General features: G+C 38.7%; 1 protein-coding gene across 5 annotated transcripts in view; it reads left to right on the top strand.

The window, feature by feature from the left end:
* The window catches only part of plekha1b (pleckstrin homology domain containing, family A (phosphoinositide binding specific) member 1b), a 37,963-nt gene extending 27,615 nt beyond the window's left edge, over nt 1-10,348 (top strand). For 3 of the 5 annotated variants that reach the window (XM_041815045.1, XM_041815047.1, XM_041815046.1), the window contains one exon: nt 5,006-10,348. In XM_041815045.1, the coding sequence (XP_041670979.1) occupies nt 5,006-5,386 (381 nt within the window). In that variant the 3' untranslated portion in view covers nt 5,387-10,348. Of the gene's footprint in view, nt 1-356; nt 531-5,005 lie in introns of all 5 variants that reach the window. The other 2 variants (XR_005993462.1, XR_005993461.1) reach the window with 2 other exon arrangements.
* The last annotated feature ends 9,955 nt before the right edge of the window (nt 10,349-20,303 follow it).

Raw genomic sequence — 20,303 nt, 5'->3', positions numbered from 1 at the left:
CTCTCTCCATCATCGTCTCCTTATTGATCTTATTAATTTAGAAACATTTGCAACTTTTTTTTCCTTTTTCATTCTTGCACACTTTATATTTTAACTTTCCTTTTCATTCTCTCACCATTAACATTCATTTCTAATCTTTTTGCCTCATCTCAGCTGTGTTTTATTTAACTTATGTGTCATTACTCACATCTTATTAACATTTACAGCGTCCGTGACTCCAGCAGGACTGTGCACAAAAGCCCTAAAATCACCCTGAGCTCTCCTTCCTCCTGCTAACCCTCTGCCCTGTTGTCTTTCTGTTTCTCCTCCGCGTGTTTGTGCGTGCGTGTGCACCTGTGCGTGCACCTGCTTTCCAGAGAGTGAAGTGTGACAGTGACGTACTAACCTTCCCCAAATGAGCCCTGCTGCCTACTTCCTGCCCCTCCACCGCCGCTCATCGTCCAATCACCAAGCCCCACTGCCTCTCCGCTTCCTTAGCAACCGCTGTTTGATCCTGTCCTGCTCCTTGGCAACTGCAGCATCACTCCTTCGTACGTGTGGCTTGTAACTGCATGAGCACTCGTGTTACACTCACGATGCACAGCTTTATTCTTTGGATGAACATTGTGTGATCCCGTCTTTCTCCTAATAAGCTGGCAGGTAAAATCTAACGACAATTCAGACTCATTTCTTCTCAGTTTAGGTTCCATCGCAGCTGTTATTGTAGGGTAGGCTTTGTCAGACTTCCTTCGTGATTCAGATACAAAGGTGGTGGGTATCGGCCGATACTGAGAACTGATCTGATACCAGTGTGAACTTTCTGGACTGACTGTGCAGACTAGCAAATTATTTCAGACCTATATTTGACTCAACAAACAGAATCATAATGTACAGCATCTCTGTGAGCCTAAAGTTGTTTTCCTGCTAAATATTAAAGCAAGAATAATACAGGGGGCTGCATCACAGGCTCTATTTCCCTCTCCATTATGCTCCATTCAGGCAGCATGATGTGATTATAGAACAGCCTGCTATTGGCAGACAGACCCTCACAAAGGGTAATCAATATGACTGTTAGCACCAGTGTTAATTTTGTTGACTAATTATTTTCATTATAGTTTTTGTTAATAGCCTTTTTTCCCCTGCTGAAAACGAGACAGTTACTAATGAAACAAGTGCACATGGACAAAAACTAAAATGAAATTAATTGACATTTTAGTCAACAAATAAAAACGAAACAAAAATGTTTGACAGAGACTTTATCCAGTCAGACCTTATTTAATCATGTAGAAAGTAGGGGCAAGTTAGGCATATATCCAATCACAGCTACTTTTGGCCGTGTGGAAAGGTGGATTGAGATACGGGGGAGATCCAATCGCAACTGCTTTTGCTGCGTGGTGGCGGGGTAAGTTGGGGAGAGATCCAATCAGTCGACTAAATTTACTGTAAATTTCGTTGACTAAAATGTGGGAAGTTTCATCAACTAAAACTACAATAAAACTAAAACAATTTAGATGACTAAATTATGACTAAAAATAAGTGGTATTTTTGGCAAAAGACTATAACTAAAACTAAATTTAAAAAATGCTGTCAAAATTAACACTGGTTAGCATTCAGGCTAACTGTAATAAATGATGGTAAAATAATATCGGGTTTACTGGTGTGGATTTAATAATCAAAGTCCCCAAAAATCACAGGAGTTCCAGGCTCACTGAAAATGCTGCTTCAAGAAATTCAAAGGCATCAATAGTAGGGATGGGACCGATCCGATACAATATCGGTATCGGGTCCGATATGGATGTAATTAATAGATCGGATATCTGACTGAGGGTGCCGATCCAAATCCATTCTACATTTTGCGGTTGACCATGAACGCACCACAGTCTAACAGGAGACAGTCTGTGTGTAACTGAGCTAGTATTAGTTAGGATGTTCTTAGAGGTACAATTACCTAGTCAATTAAATGTAAATCTATATTTAGAATAGTCAAAACTAGTCTAAAGACGAGAGATCACAAAGAAGAGTGGGTGTGACGTTAGCCTGATAACGGGCGGCGCTAGCATTGAAAGCTAGCACTGCCCGCCTTCGTTCCTCTTTGCAGATTAATATCGTGCTTTGATATTTGGCCTCTTTTCACTTCAGGTGAGTAGTCATACGTAAGCTTAACCCTCGACAGCCCACCTGCCACTTTATTTCCATTTACTACTTTGGAAAACTGCCATACTGTGGTCTTCCTACTATACGCTAACAGGTTAGCTGTTAGCCACCGCCGTCCTTCTCATTGTTTACATCCTGTGAAGGGTCAGAGAGGAAGGCTGTGGCCATTAACTGAAGCTACAGCGGTCTCTTATGGCGGGGGTTCATTAAACAGCATTATAGACAGGGATTTATAACTTACACTCACTTGTTATTTTTTGGATAATGTTGATATTTTTTAGTATTAGTTCAAATAAATTTGTTTGGAATACATTTAAATTCAATTCATTTTTGTTTGTTTGTTTGTTTGTTTTTTGCTTTGTAATAAGAGGAGCTGGGTGGTTTACTACAGCCTCATGTAACCTCACATATACCAACAACAATAATAATTGTTTAAAAATATATATATATATTTGAATCAGTATCAGTATCGGCACATATTTATCAGAATTGGATCGGAACTGAAAAAAAGTGGATTGGGGAATCCCTAATCAATAGCATCAATGGGAAAACACAACAGCTAGCTTCAAGAGGAAAAACAAGTAAGAGGCAGCGATTTATGGTTCAAAAGTAACTAAAAACTGTAGTTGTGCATGCAGCGTTTTCTGGCAGCAAAAGAGAATTGATTTCTGGTTAATCCTGCTAACCGTTAGCGTGGCTAATGAAGCAAAATATAGAGCAAAACGTATCAGTGTGTAAATTTGTGTACTCACCGATATCAATACTTGCATTCTTATCAGTATCGGACGTAATTCTGATACTGGTATCGGAATCAAAACAACCCTATTTATTGCTATATTTATAAAATATTTGTAAGCTGACAATATGTACCTTTAGCACTTATTTTAGTGGTCCCGAAATGCCTAGTAATATATTGTATTATGTGTAGTATTAAGGTGGTAATTGCCTTGTTATAAGCTGGCATTTCACCACGTAATAACTAAGGACGTATTCATCCAGAAATAATATGTTAATCATCATCATATGATAATCATGTAGAGGTGATATCGTCAAAATTGTCGAGTAATTGGGTGGTTTTTAACCAGGTAATTTCGTGCAAATAAGATGATAATTCCCAAGTAATTTCTTTATTTTGGGGCTACAAGTCCTTCCTGAATAATTTTCAAGAAGTTCTTATAGTTCGGGCCGTTACATGTTGAGGATGAAACAGCACAAGAATGTGCGAACTTTGTCAAGCCTGTCTGTGTACATCAGGAGATTCTAAATCATTATTATTGCCGTCAAAGTCTGCTTTATTTTTTCTTTGATAAACAGTGATATTCACTGCTTGTCAAAAACTGATGCAGCGAGTAGCTTCTTATTTCTTGAAAACCTGTGGTCATGGAAAAGATGTTTGTCTGTTTCAGAAGCATCAAATTTTTGGCATGCAGCAAAGAAAGCATCTAAGGAGATCGCTGAAACGGCTGAGATTGGGTTAAGAACTGTCTTAGCATTATTAAAACCTGGAAGGATAATGGTGAGCCATCATCTTCCAGGAAGAAATGTGGTTGGAAAAAAATCTTGAATGATCACAGTCGGCGATCACTTAAACTTTTTGTGAAATCAAATTGTAAAAAAAAAGAAAATAACAACAGTAGAATTCATGGCTATGTTTAATAGTGAAAGTAAGAGCATTTCCACTCGCACACACAATGTGAAGGTTACTCAAGGGATTAGGACCAAACAGCTGTGTAGCCTTAAGAAAACCACTCATCAGTGAGGCTAATCAACAAAAAGGCTTTAGTTTGCTAGGGAGCATAAAGATTGGACTCTGGAGCAATGGAAAAAGGTCACATGGTCTGATGAGTCCAGATTGATTCTGTTCCAGAGTGATGGGCACATCAGAGTAAGAAGAGAGGCGGATGGAGTAATGCTCCCATCATGCCTAATGAGTATTTCATTGTATTGAAGTCCCGTTCCATTGGCAAAAACACAAGCATCGGCCTCAGACAGACTGACTTAAAACTCAGCAATAGGGAGTGTTTTGGTTGGCCTGATATGGGCTCCTCAGGAGTAAAACTGAAATAATCAACCGTTGTTCAAATATTGCTTGGCCAAATTACATTGCTAGTAGAAGCTTGCATTGACTTCCTACATGCTTAAAACAATGTATAATTTGTGCAAATTATTTGGATGAAATGAAATCACATCTGGCAGCTTTTATCAAACTTGGACCACATTTCTGGATAATGTCATTACTCTATTAGCTCAACCTGAAAAGTACCAAAACATCCCTTTAAATGCTGAAGAACCCAGCAGGTATAGAGATTCCATATTGAGGATAGTAGGAAAGGAGCGGCAGCTTGACTGCTATCGCCATGAGAGTCTGGAGAGTCAACAGACCAACCAAGCAACAACACAAGGTGAAATAATTACAAGGTATTAATAGAACTGAATGCATCTTCTTCTCGAAAGCTGTAGAGTCGCCCCCTACTGCCCAAAAAGATGCAGATTCATGGTGCGTTTGCACCTCGACCACCTCTAATGTAGATGCTAGTCTGTCCATTCTATGCTGTTGTCACTAATGCCCTACAAACTCCAAGTTGGTGCAGAAATAATCAGGTTTAATGAGTTAATTTGTGAAAATTGTGACCTTAAATTCTACTCTGTAGCCTGCAGCTTTATTAGAAAAGCCTGTCTGACTGAGTAGAGGTTAAACTGCTTTCCCTTTTGCTTTTTCTCCTCACTCTGCACCATCATCCATGAGCCCAGTCCAGTGAATCATCCCTGTAATCCATATGCACACCCGTTCATCTACCCATGCCTCCATCCATCATTCACAGCCGTCTCACTCTGTTCTGTCTCTCACTTTCTCTCTCCTTTTTCTCTGCAGGAGCGCAGTGACCACTCCCCAACATCCGCCTCCATCTTCTACTACCCCCTCGACGCGGAACCACAGCTCCCCCAGCCCTCCTCCGACCCCTCCTCAGCGGGCCATGAGCCTCACTCTGGACCCGCAGCACCACCAGGAGAACTTCCTGGGCCTGCTGCCATGGCGGCTGAGCGGTGTCCAGTCGGTTATGCTGCCCCTCCCCTCGGCTCGATCTCGGCTGTCACTGCAGGAGACGGTGCAGACTTCGAAGTAAGGGAGGTCGATTTGCCGTGGAAGCGGCGCAGTGAAGTCGCCCAGCTGTCGTTTGTCGACAGCGGAGGCAGCGAGGAGCCGAACGGTCGCACCACTGAAAAACCCGACCTGCAGATAACCCTAATCTGAAAACCTATTGATTAAGTTGATGGACAATCTAGAACAACACTCTTCTACTCAAGCTCCTTGTGCTGAGACTGTTTCGTGCTTAGAAAACTACCTGACCGGCCAAACGATCCTTCCACTGAACTTCCTGGGACCATTTCTTTGTACGTTCGTGTGTGCACATGTGGAATATGACCTCCTTCTGCTGTTTTTCTCTACTCACTTGTCTTCCTGGATATTATTTACAAAGAACCGCTGCAGACAAACAAAGCCATGTTGTCAAGCAAAGAAAAGAAAAATAACTTATTGTACATTTTGTTCTTTCAGTTGTGCAAGACACCATGAGGCAGATTTCCTGGTTCATGGGTGAAACAGACAAACCAAAGTTTGCAGCCATGCTTTCTTTCTTTCTTTAGCTTGGGTGTTACGGGCTGTTCAAACTTTTAGAAGTTTTATATGTTTGTGTTTGACTCTGCTGAGAGACTGATTAATCCAGCTCTTCAGTTCAAGTTTAAGACAATCTCCACTCATACTGTTCATAATCTAATCCTGAACTGGGGAAATCATCGATTCACACATGCACAAAACTCCTGAAAAGTTGCACACTGAAACGGAAGACACCAGGTGCTCCAAACATTACAGAGGTAGGATAGAAATACCTAAAAATCCTTTGTTGACAAAAGCTGTCAGTTGATTTTGTTGGTTGTGCACATTTTTCATGCTGTGCACGAACGATATTGCCTGTTAAGAGTGAGCCATCTCACATCCTAAACATCTTTGTTGAGAGTAGCAACCGTGGCGTGACACACAAACGTGACAGAGCATAGTGGCTGTGACCTGTGGGATGTCCTAAAACTTCTAAACTCTGGGAGCGTCTACCTTCCTTACTGCAAGTAAATGTGTTAAAATTCCTGCTGCAAAGTTGTGACTGAAATAAGTAACCATTGAATCATTTTGTACATGCACTCCAGTGTATTTATGTAGAACAGAGTTAGACCAGAGATGTACTTGCTGCGAACCAGGGGTCTCAAACTCATTTTGGGTAGGGGGCTGGATTTGCTCCAACAAGATGTCCTATGGACCGGACGATTTTTTTGCAATATCAATACGACCAACAACGGATATAAAGGCTGCTGTAATGTTTCTAAAGAGAAATAATCCAGTTTTAGATGCAGATACCATTTAATGAGTGCTGCATGTTTGCACACAAAAGGGTTAGGGCTACCTTAGAAAGAGAATTTATTGCAAGAAATCTAAACAGGTCAGGCAAAAATGTGCTGCCCTTGTAACATATAGCAGTTTTTACAGATTTTCCTGCATGCGAGATAAACTGGGGCATCTCTGTGTGTCATTTTGGATGCATTTTAGCACTGCACCAAGACCAAATATGCCGACCTCTCATATCATAGGACAGCCTGTGTCCAGATTAGGATTAAATGTTTAGTTATAAAGTATTGTTTTTATTGTTATGAGAGGAATTTTTACCATTTGACAAGACCTGTAGTTAAATACGCCACAGGGTTAATAAACGATGTTCCTTTTAAACTTAAGTGATAAAGACCACAATTTCACTTCTTGTTGACATAAAATTAAATCGTATGTAAATAAAATAAGTTGATATTGGTTTGGCATTACAGACTGTAATAATGAGGGATTAAATCAGAGGGGAGATTGAGCTGAGTCGCTCACCAAAGTGAGATACAATGTCTGAGTTTGTGGCTGACGGAAAACTACACAGGGGAAACATTTGTCACCCTGAGCACAGCTGTTTTAATCCCACTCAGGGGAAGAAGTTTGGTTTTACAAGGCAAAAAACTCTGGATGCCTTTATATAGACTTATTTAAACTTCTATCCATATCTCTGACCCTTCCTGTCACATCACTGAGCTGCGATGTAAGTGTCGTTTAAAGAATGAGTTGAGGAAAAGCAGCGGAGACGCTCAGACTAGCACCCTGGTACTACAGGCAATAAACTCAAGCCGTTTTTACACAGAGATTCCGCAATAAAGGCGAAAAAGGAATGCCCGTCTCTGTTCAGCAACAAGCAATTAACACAAAGATGTAACAGAGCCATCCACGCCCAAGCTTACACGCATACCTACACATGTAGGTATGTACCTACATACATACATCAGATGGCAGCTGCTGCCCGAGCTGCAGCTCGCTTTCAATGAAATTTGAACCTCTAGATTTCTCAGTTCAAAACATATTTTCTAAATAAAATATGGGGAATATAACATGAACATTCATTTTGATCTATTTGATCCAATAGACTTTTTTCCCTCCATGTTTCTGAGTTGGAGGTCCGACTTTAAGCAGTGTCAGCGCACGTATTTACGTCTGAGGTCGGAAACTTCAGAGTACTGAGCTGACTTGAACACATCATGCAACTTTTCAGATGCTGCTGTGAGCACATAAGCTTTATGGAAACGTCGCATCGACAGCGTAGCTATGTGTAGCCCTCTGCGTAGATGCGGACCCCTACGCCGCAGCCTGATGCGCACCTCTAAATAATCCTAACTATGCGTCGCAGTGACGCAGACCGCAAGGGCTGTGATTGGTCCGCTCAAAACGTCATTTCCAGCAGTTGCTTTTTCTGGTCTTTCTTCCTGCAACACCATGTTTTTTAAAGTTTTTGTGGAGCGGTGCGAGTGTTTAAACAATGGATCAAGTCGAAGAGCGAATACTCGAGGAGGTCCAACTCCAAACACACCCGCTATACCTCGGTCACCATTTTTTATGCCCTGTCCACATGGAGACAAATTCGGGCATATACACAAAAGTTTCTTGTCGTATCAGCGTTTCATCCACATGGAAACGGCGTTTTGGGTGACTGTAAACGATACTTTTTAAAAACGGGTCCCAGAGTGCATAAATCCATAAACGACTACCGTTTCGTCTCCGTGTGGACAGCTATCCGCATCTTTCTTGAAACGATTACGTCACGCACAGCGTAGCTCCCTTAAGGCACCTGCGCGGGTCTGACTAAATAAATAATAGCAGACTGCACGGTTGTGTTCATGCTGCAGAATCTACTGAGCTTGTTATGGCTTTTACAGAAAAATCTAATGCTCCTTTACCACCACCGCGAATCGCACACACCATACGTACTTAAATCCACCACGGAGAACAACCAGGAGGGCAACTAGAACAAAGTTTGTGTCATTTTTCTGTGATGTGGCATTTTTCCCAGGCGTGGCATATGCACTACAGCGTTTACAGTCGTTTCCAGTGGTTCCATGATTACGTGGATATTTCCTGAAACGATCCTGTCTTTACGGAAAACTTTTTCAAAATGAAACTGCAATATATCGTTTTCGTCTCCATGTGGACAGGGCTTTGGTGTGATAATCAAGGATTCGGATGTGACCCCTCTGAAACCACACACACACACACACACACCCTAGTGGCATGGTGGTGAATTGCAGAGCGTCGCGTTCCCTCGACGCAGAACTTCGAATGGTCAATGACAGTGTCACGTCTACGCCGTCGACGCAATGCAGAAGCATGCTTGAGTCCCATGCTGTGAACTAAGCAGGAGTAGATGCATCATGGCTGCCACACTCCCCTGCTGCAGCACCAAAGTTGTTGCTAACTTTGGGGCTAACTCTTATTTAACCCAATGTTTCTCAACCTTTTTACTGTTGAGGCCCCCTTTAAAAATGTGAAAAACCTGAGGCATTTTGCCTCAATAAGACCCAAGAAGAAATTGTAGAAAATCTATCTGAATAGTTGGCTAATTGAGTCAGTGGATAATCAACAATCGTAATGGTCTTTTGCTTCCTACCTGGAGTCCCTGGTCACTTCCCTTTTAGTATGCCTGTTTTTTCCTAACACCGTTTTACATTTCATCTACATTAACCACAATGAGCAGCTAGTCTTGTTGTTCCCTAATATGTTCTGTAATGCACATATAAAGCAAACTTAAAGAGCATTTTCCTTTTAACTCCAGTGGAAATGTTGCCCTGTTAAACAAGGTTTTAGCTCTCAGTTATCTGAGTGTTGGTTTTATCTTATCTTTAAATCTTTGAGATGCCAGAATATGAAAGCAAGACAAAAACAGTTTATGTTTTCCCAGAGATTTTTTTTAAAGATTCAGGCACCTTTTAATCATTTAACCTCCAAACCTTATAAAAAAAAAAAGAGTATTTGAAGCTGTTAGATTTTATGCCAGCAGGTTCATTTCAGTGTAAATGCTGCACTCCGTGGACTCACTTGTGGAGGCAAAATACTGTTTAAAGCAAAGAGTTGAACTTCATGGAGCTTTTCTGAATTATGCGAACAAGCTAGGTAGCATAGCGGGCTGATTTTGTTACCTGGCACCAGCACGATTCTGACGATTCTGAGCCCCACAAATATCAAACAAAGCATCCAGCAGTCCCCTTTTAAAGGACAAGCCTATGAAGGTAAAAATGATGGCGACACATTCACTCGCTCAGGTTTCCGCTTACGATGCAACTCGCGATTATTTTTACAATCCATTCATCAGCAGACTATTGCTTCATCTTCAAACATCTTTAAAATGCTTCTTTCTTTGTTTAACCAGCAATTGAAGTCCAAAGAAATGAATCTGCTTTCAGAAGCAACAGAGAGGCTTGAAAAGAAAGATGTGTTTGTTTTTATTGTTGCTCTAGGACAGAAAGCCTTTTGCAGCTGCTGTTTTTACTTGTAAAAGATTTCCTGTCTGTAGAAATGTTGGGTCACTGATGATGGGAGATCTTAAACTGTTGTCTAAAGCAGTGAGGTGTGATAACAGATTTAAATGTTGTTAACTCTCCACCTACAGTCGCATCTTCACAACTGATACAATATCTATTAAAGTTTATGGGTTTACATGTATATGCACACAGGAAAAGTGTATTTATAGGATGCTAATGTTCCTGAAAGGAGGGGTGTTAAACCTTTAACAAGCAAAAACATAAACTGCACCAAAAGACTGACATGGGACTTTGCTGACAGGTTAAAAAAATAAATAAATAAAAAGTTTTGAGTATGAGTGTAGATGTGACTACTGACAGAGGCATTATGTAAAGGATTCACTGCTGTGGACTGAAGGGTAAAAAAGATTTTCAGGCAAAACTTTACAACAAGATACACAGATTATGGTATAGTTGCCAGGTAATGATTGAGTAACTAACTGCTAATTGAGCAGGTACTGATGAGTAACAAGCTACACATTAACCAAGAATAAATGAGTAACTTAGGCCTCGTTTACACAACAACGTTTTGCTACATTTTCCGTTTTCGTTTCCAGAAAGTTCCACGTCCAGGTGGCAAGGTTTTCAAAATGATCTCCATTCCCATGAGACTGCGGGAAACACCAAAAACGATATAGTATACATGCCGGGCCAGTAGATGGCAGTGTGATTCACGTGTCTGCACCCTTCAACGGCGTATGGGTCAAGTCAGAATCTGGTGCAGGCACGAAATATGTCTCTGCTGATCCAAGTGGTGGTGAAGTAAATCAACACTTTGTTGGAGAGTACAGGTAAATTCAAAAGAGTGAGGAGCACGAACAGTACACCGGTGTCGGCCATCTTTGTTTTGTTTTGGGCTTCTCATCCGCGCATGTGTTATAAGCCTACTCGTGCATGGATTACTGCAGCCGCAGTGCGCATGTCTGTTTTCAGAAAATGCTGGTTTCCCTGTTTACATGGAGACAGGGGTGTTTTGAAAAAACTTCCACCCTGGAGCCCGTTTCCAAAAAGTTCCATTTTCAGGCACCAGAACGCCATTGCCGTGTAAAAGGAAAGCCAAAACGCTACAAAACTTTTGCATTTTCACGCGAAAATGTTGTCGTGTAAACAGGGCATTACTGCCAGTCAACCTAGAAAGGAATAGGCAACGGTTGTTAACTTGGAAGCAGATAAGTAGCGAACAGCTGGTTAAAGGAGAAACAAACAGGTAACCAGCTGCTGGTTAACCAGCAAAAGAAAGAGAGACCGGCAGCTAATTTAAAAAAAAAAAAAAATAAGAGTAACTACCTGCTTGTTCCCCTAAAAAGTACAAAATACAGTAACTAACTTCTTGTTACCAAGGGTAAGAATGGTGACAAACTGCATTTTAACAAGGGTGAATGTGAGTAACTAACTGTTTGTTAAGGAGAGTAAGAATAGGAACTAACTGATGTTTATCCAAGGTAAATGTGAGTAAGTAAATGCTAGTTAACTCAGGTCAGAATGGGTAAATAAATGCAAGTTAACCAGGGTCAGAATGAGTTAGTAACTGTAAATTAACTGGGGTTAGAGTGGTTAACTAACTACTAGTTAACTCAGTTAATAATGGGTTAATAACTGCAAGTTAACTGGGATAAGAATGGGTCAATAACTGCAGGATAACTAGGGTAAGAATAAGTACATCACCACTAGTTACCTGGGGTCAGAGTGGGTGAATAACTGCCAGTTAACTGGGATAAGAATGGTTAACTAACTGCAGGTTAACTCAAGTCATAATGTGTTCAGAAATGTCAGTTAACCAGGGTAAACATGAATTAATAACTGCAAGTTAACTAGGGTAAACATGAATTAATAACTGCAAGTTAACTAGGGTAAACATGAATTAATAACTGCAAGTTAATTAGGGTAAACATGAATTAATAACTGCAAGTTAATTAGGGTAAACATGAATTAATAACTGCTAGTTAACCAGGGTAAACATGAATTAATAACTGCAAGTTAACTAGGGTAAACATGAATTAATAACTGCAAGTTAACCAGGGTAAACATGAATTAATAACTGCAAGTTAATTAGGGTAAACATGAATTAATAACTGCTAGTTAACTAGGGTAAACATGAATTAATAACTGCAAGTTAACCAGGGTAAACATGAATTAATAACTGCAAGTTAATTAGGGTAAACATGAATTAATAACTGCAAGTTAATTAGGGTAAACATGAATTAATAACTGCAAGTTAACCAGGGTAAACATGAATTAATAACTGCAAGTTAATTAGGGTAAACATGAATTAATAACTGCTAGTTAACCAGGGTAAACATGAATTAATAACTGCTAGTTAACCAGGGTAAACATGAATTAATAACTGCTAGTTAACCAGGGTAAACATGAATTAATAACTGCAAGTTAACTAGGGTAAACATGAATTAATAACTGCAAGTTAACCAGGGTAAACATGAATTAATAACTGCTAGTTAACCAGGGTAAACATGAATTAATAACTGCAAGTTAATTAGGGTAAACATGAATTAATAACTGCAAGTTAATTAGGGTAAACATGAATTAATAATTGCAAGTTAACTAGGGTAAACATGAATTAATAACTGCAAGTTAACCAGGGTAAACATGAATTAATAACTGCAAGTTAATTAGGGTAAACATGAATTAATAACTGCAAGTTAATTAGGGTAAACATGAATTAATAACTGCAAGTTAACTAGGGTAAACATGAATTAATAACTGCAAGTTAACCAGGGTAAACATGAATTAATAACTGCAAGTTAATTAGGGTAAACATGAATGAATAACTGCAAGTTAACTAGGGTAAACATGAATTAATAACTGCAAGTTAATTAGGGTAAACATGAATTAATAACTGCTAGTTAACCAGGGTAAACATGAATTAATAACTGCTAGTTAACCAGGGTAAACATGAATTAATAACTGCAAGTTAACTAGGGTAAACATGAATTAATAACTGCAAGTTAACCAGGGTAAACATGAATTAATAACTGCAAGTTAATTAGGGTAAACATGAATTAATAACTGCTAGTTAACCAGGGTAAACATGAATTAATAACTGCAAGTTAACTAGGGTAAACATGAATTAATAACTGCTAGTTAACCAGGGTAAACATGAATTAATAACTGCTAGTTAACCAGGGTAAACATGAATTAATAACTGCAAGTTAATTAGGGTAAACATGAATTAATAACTGCTAGTTAACCAGGGTAAACATGAATTAATAACTGCAAGTTAATTAGGGTAAACATGAATTAATAACTGCAAGTTAATTAGGGTAAACATGAATTAATAACTGCTAGTTAACCAGGGTAAACATGAATTAATAACTGCAAGTTAACTAGGGTAAACATGAATTAATAACTGCAAGTTAACTAGGGTAAACATGAATTAATAACTGCAAGTTAACTAGGGTAAACATGAATTAATAACTGCAAGTTAACCAGGGTAAACATGAATTAATAACTGCAAGTTAACTAGGGTAAACATGAATTAATAACTGCAAGTTAATTAGGGTAAACATGAATTAATAACTGCTAGTTAACCAGGGTAAACATGAATTAATAACTGCAAGTTAACTAGGGTAAACATGAATTAATAACTGCAAGTTAACTAGGGTAAACATGAATTAATAACTGCAAGTTAACTAGGGTAAACATGAATTAATAACTGCAAGTTAATTAGGGTAAACATGAATTAATAACTGCTAGTTAACCAGGGTAAACATGAATTAATAACTGCTAGTTAACCAGGGTAAACATGAATTAATAACTGCAAGTTAACTAGGGTAAACATGAATTAATAACTGCAAGTTAACCAGGGTAAACATGAATTAATAACTGCAAGTTAATTAGGGTAAACATGAATTAATAACTGCTAGTTAACCAGGGTAAACATGAATTAATAACTGCTAGTTAACCAGGGTAAACATGAATTAATAACTGCAAGTTAACTAGGGTAAACATGAATTAATAACTGCAAGTTAACAAGGGTAAACATGAATTAATAACTGCAAGTTCACTAGGGTAAACATGAATTAATAACTGCAAGTTAACTAGGGTAAACATGAATTAATAACTGCAAGTTAACAAGGGTAAACATGAATTAATAACTGCAAGTTAACCAGGGTAAACATGAATTAATAACTGCAAGTTAACCAGGGTAAACATGAATTAATAACTGCAAGTTAACTAGGGTAAACATGAATTAATAACTGCAAGTTAACTAGGGTAAACATGAATTAATAACTGCAAGTTAACTAGGGTAAACATGAATTAATAACTGCAAGTTAACTAGGTAAACATGAATTAATAACTGCAAGTTAACTAGGTAAACATGAATTAATAACTGCAAGTTAACTAGGGTAAACATGAATTAATAACTGCAAGTTAACTAGGGTAAACATGAATTAATAACTGCAAGTTAACTAGGTAAACATGAATTAATAACTGCAAGTTAACTAGGTAAACATGAATTAATAACTGCAAGTTAACTAGGGTAAACATGAATTAATAACTGCAAGTTAACTAGGGTAAACATGAATTAATAACTGCAAGTTAACTAGGGTAAACATGAATTAATAACTGCAAGTTAACTAGGGTAAACATGAATTAATAACTGCAAGTTAACTAGGGTAAACATGAATTAATAACTGCAAGTTAACTAGGGTAAACATGAATTAATAACTGCAAGTTAACTAGGGTAAACATGAATTAATAACTGCAAGTTAACCAGGGTAAACATGAATTAATAACTGCAAGTTAACCAGGGTAAACATGAATTAATAACTGCAAGTTAACCAGGGTAAACATGAATTAATAACTGCAAGTTAACCAGGGTAAACATGAATTAATAACTGCAAGTTAACTAGGGTAAACATGAATTAATAACTGCAAGTTAACTAGGGTAAACATGAATTAATAACTGCAAGTTAACTAGGGTAAACATGAATTAATAACTGCAAGTTAACCAGGGTAAACATGAATTAATAACTGCAAGTTAACCAGGGTAAACATGAATTAATAACTGCAAGTTAACCAGGGTAAACATGAATTAATAACTGCAAGTTAACCAGGGTAAACATGAATTAATAACTGCAAGTTAACTAGGTAAACATGAATTAATAACTGCAAGTTAACTAGGGTAAACATGAATTAATAACTGCAAGTTAACTAGGGTAAACATGAATTAATAACTGCAAGTTAACCAGGGTAAACATGAATTAATAACTGCAAGTTAACTAGGGTAAACCCAGGTAACCCAGGAAAAATAAGTTACTGATAAATTTCAGTTAACTAGAGAACAAACAAATTAACTGCATGTTAACCAGGAACAAATGAGTTACCCGCCACTTGTTGGCCTGAGATCTAACTATTATTTAACTAGTGAACAATCTACTGCTAGCTTTTAGTCGATCATCTAACGGGTAGTTAGTACCCAAACATTTTTTGATCACCTGTTGCGTCGCTCATCTTGTCCCTGATTGTGAAGCGGATCGTCACTTTAAGGGTCAGTCAGTTCTTCACCATCACCTGATTAAGCTCTAACAGTTAGTTACTCATTGATTACTCAGTAACTCGGCCAGTTAAAGTGTACCTTGTTGTAGAGTTTCTGTTTTCACTCTGCTCACCAGCTCTTCATACCTCACCTGGCTCTGGCTCTGGCTCTGGCTCTGGCTCTGGCTCTGGCTCTGGCTCTGGCTCTGGCTCTGGCTCTGGCTCTGGCTTTGGCTCTGGCTCTGGCTCTGGCTCTGGCTGCATCCACATCCACATCCACGTTGCTGTTCCTCTGTGACTCTGAATAAACATTGATGTTCCTGTTTTAAAGATGTGGGCAGACATGAAACCAAACTGTTGACTTGTTGATCTGTAAATGTTGTTTTTGGACTTTAAAGCTGCTTCAGGGTCACACATCCAAAAAGTCAGCAGCCGTTTTTTTTTTTTTTTTTTTTACTTCCTGTTCGCTCTGGATGGCGAGCGCTGCACACTCTGTGTTGGTGGCTGTTTTCTCTGTTCTGACGTGTTTCAATAATTTTATTATTCACAGTGATGAGACGTGTTTGAGGAAAATCAATCTACATGTTTATGTGTTGTTTACTGACTTTTATAAACACGTGTGCATGACGGCATGCACACAAGCCCCTCCCTCCACCGCTGTTGTTCCCTGTTAACATAAGCTGGTAAAGTGCCTGTGTTGTTCTTTCTAAAGAGTGGATGAAAAATGACGACATGTTTGACCCTTTTTAGTGTGTACTTGATTCTACGACCATGTGCTCTGTTTATTAAAAGAAACAGATTTGAAAATAGCTCTGCTATCTGGTGTCTTCTTTATGTTTCAGGTGGACTGAGAAGAAAAAAGATCATGAGAAGAAAGATGCGAGATGTTTGAATGTCTAAATCTCTCAGACAGGTGTCATAAATGCAGAGGTATAAAAGTTTATAAAATAAGGTTGAAAGGGACTACAGGGATGTGCAAATTAGAGTTTGTGAAGTCAAAAGAGACACTGATGTTCCTCTGAGGTTCCTAAAAACATGACATGGATAATTAACCAAGGTTCATTTCTGATCCATTTGAGTCAGTTCAGTCCATGTTAAATGAGCTTTGGTCCAGAGAAGACAGTGGCATTATTTCTGGATCCTGTTCACATATGGCTTCTTCTCTCCATGATCCACCTTTAACTGTCATTTGTGGATGGCATGATGAACTGTGCTGACAGTTCCTGAGCCCACGCAGGGATTTCAGTACAGAATCATGCCTGTTTTTAATGCAGTGGCCCCTGAGGGCCCAAAGATCATCAGCAATCTTTTGATTTTATGGACTCTAGATGGTGGGATAGTTAAAGTCTTTATGTTTAGAACCATTTTATGAAATTGTTGCACAATTTTTTACAAACTCTGCCTCGCTAAAATTCTCCTTTTATACCCAGTCATGTTGCTGACATGTTGCCACTTAACCCAATTAGTTGCAAAATGCTCCTCCAGCTGATTATTGTTACACTTACTCTTCCAGCCCTTTGTTGCTCTGTCCCAACTTTTTTGAAAAAATCAAAAGGAGCAAATATTTTTCACAAAAGAGTAATAAGGTCATCAAAAACAAGGTCTTAAAGCCTCTCTTATTCAACTTTTAGCTTTGAAGAAATGGAGTTCAAATGTGACATAAACCTTTAGAGTAAACTGAGTATAAAGAGGGAGATAAGTGTGAAGAGGAGAGAGTTTGCTGCCTTCAGTTAAGATTAGATCTTTGTGTCTCTGTCCACACTGTGTCAGTGTTTCCAAACGTTTTAAATCCTCGTGCATATTTCCCCATCGTTCGTTCTGATTCACGGCTGCAGGAAGTCTCCATTCTTGGTGCTGTTCCTCATCAGGTGGAGCTCGTCCAAATAAACCCTTGTTCCTCGTTAGGTCATGTTTCTGGAAGATGGCTGCAGAATGACAGTCCCACAGCAGCGCAACGTGCTGCAGCCCCGTCCCTGTGCTCCAGGAGTTACATAACGGGAACATCATCGAGTGATTGAGACATTTATCTGAGCTGATGAACACAGAGCTCAGAGCTGGTGGAATGACACATTGAACCATGGAGACCCTCAGCATCTCTGGAGTCTATTATCACATTATCAAAAGCCATTCCTCCTTAGCATTCTGTGTTTGTTGTGATTAGCTGGGACATTCTTGGGCCTTAATTATCACTATTAGTCTTTATAGTTCAGCTTTATTAGTCTGGGAGGAATATCTCTGCTTCTTTTCCATCATTGATTTCTTCTAAACGCTGTGTTCTCATTGGAACATTGAATCATAGAGAGCAGACTCATTGTTTTAATGCTCTCCATAGACTTGTTGCTCCTCTGGCTGCGTCCCAGTCAGTGATCTCAAACATTGTCCTGTTTGGTTACAAAACACAGATCATGGCGAGCTGAATGGAACCACTCCTTATACATTTGTTCATGATTGCAAAGGCAAATTTCTAACAGGAGCGTGACGGCACAGATGATCAGGAGGAGGCTGAAAAAATGTCTGGAAAGATTCATCAGGATGAAGACTTGGTGACCAATCACATTCTAGATCTGTCCTACACTAGCTCTAGATAAAAGATAGCCAAACACACTTCTCATACCAGATCCAAGCTGATGTTTCACCATCAATCCTAAAACAAAACATGCTTCTAGAGCAGCGATGCTTAATGCACAGCTCTAGAGTCACATGTGGATCTTTTATGTCTTAATTTGAAATATTATTCCCCCAGAAAACTTTTATAAAGAGAAACTAAAACCTCAGAAATAATCCATTGAAAGTCACATTTATCAGTTTCAATCCCCACATTAATACAGTTGACTTTAATTTTCAACCTTTATTTGTTGTCTGTACATTTCCATTGCCCTTATTTGCAATTTTTTGCCTTTTTTTCTTTCTTTCCTTTTTTTTTTTTTTTGCTTCTTTTAATTCATTTTTACTGCTTTAAGCCCACTTTTGCCATCTTTTTTTGCCCATTTTTACTACTTCCATCCCATTTTTGCCACCAGTTTCTTTTATCCTACTTTTTGCTATTTGAATTTTTTCCCTTTGCCACCATTTTTTGCAACTTTTTACTGCTTTTTGCCATTAACCCTCGCTCCCTTGTAGTTTTAAGCATGGTTGAGGCCAGTGTGTCCAGAAATGGGACATGCAGATAAGTGATAATAAAATAATCATTTTTCAACATTTCTTTTTTACTTTACTCCTTTAGATCTCTTCAACAACTCCAACCCTGACCACTAAAAAAAATTAAAAAATTAAAAAAATTAATGTTACACCCTTTTTATGCCAGTTGTTGTACACTATGTCACTGTTATTTTTTATGGTAAAAACACAAAAACACCATATTTCCCATATAGAATGATCCAGATAAAAAACATTTTTTAATAAATACAGTCTGGACCATGTCAGTGATGACTAGTAAAATTGATTTTGATGTATCAATTTTTTTTATATAGTGCCAAATGCCATATTTTAGCCCCATCTGTCCTTGTTTGTCCATATTCTGGACGTACAGAAAACTGTTAATAAAACACTTTTTTCCAAATTTTTTTAAACTTTCACTGACTCAAATCTCTTCCACAACTTCAACCCTGACCATTAAAAAAAAAAAAAAATTCAAAGTTACACCCGTTTTATGCCAGTTATTGTCCACTATGCCTATGACTTGGATTCAGTGAGATAGCGTCCATGCTGAACAGATGAGTCTATCGGAGCCAAAAACACGCCAGTTTTACCATCCTTTTCTCAGGCCTCCTCCTCTACCAAATCATATGCGAGTGAATGTATTTGTTCATGTTAGGTTTATTTTATGTACAGGCATAAAAAATCAGAGGGAATATGTAAGATATGAATCACGAACATGTGCATTTCCACCTCTAACCAAAATGTGACCACGATTACGCTCATTAAGCACATATATAAATTTACTGCATCTTTGAGATATGATATATTCTCTCCTATTGATTGAAAGGACCCGTTGTCAGGATTGGTAAAAACTCAAAAGGGAAGGACTCAATTGCAAAGGCACAAAAAAACTCTTTAATTAACTAAAAATGCAAAAACTAAAACAAAAGTGCTAACAAAATCAAAATGCACAAAAAGGCCAAAATACTAAACCTAAAGATCACCAAAAGAACACGAGGGAACACTGTTTGAAAATCACAAGAGGTTACACGCAGGGGAGTCACAGGCAGGATATGCAGACGAACTGACACAGACACAGGGAGACCCAGAAACTAAATAGACAGGGGGTGATTAGACACTGGGAGACAGGTGAGGCCAATGACACAGGCGAGGGAGAACAAGACACAGGTGAAGGCAATCAGGGTGGAGAAAAAAACACAAGGGCAGGAAGAAAGCCAGAGGACACACACGAGGAGAAGAAAACTACAAAATAAAACAGGAAACACCGAACAGGAGCATGTGGAACACATGGAGGGAAACTGACACAACTTGAAACTAAAGACAAGGGAACACAGGAGGTAGAAAAACAAACATAAGGAGCACCAGAAACCCAAGTAACTAAAAAATTAACACAACTAAACCCAAACCATGACACCCGTGCATCCTCATGCATGTCCATCCACTTGCTATGAAGTGAGGGAAAAGTTGAAATTGTCCAAATGTCCCCCTTTCTTAGTCCCAGACTGCAGAACTTGGAAGTAGCATTTTCGACTGTAAACACTCCACTTACAGCATGTCCTGTTGTAAACATAGACGCAGATTTGCACCCA

The sequence above is a fragment of the Cheilinus undulatus genome, linkage group 20, assembly GCF_018320785.1.
Source record: "Cheilinus undulatus linkage group 20, ASM1832078v1, whole genome shotgun sequence".
Classification (NCBI taxonomy): Eukaryota; Metazoa; Chordata; class Actinopteri; order Labriformes; family Labridae; genus Cheilinus; species Cheilinus undulatus.
The sequence above is the reverse complement of the archived record's forward strand: the minus strand, read 5'-3'. Positions and strand labels throughout refer to the sequence as shown.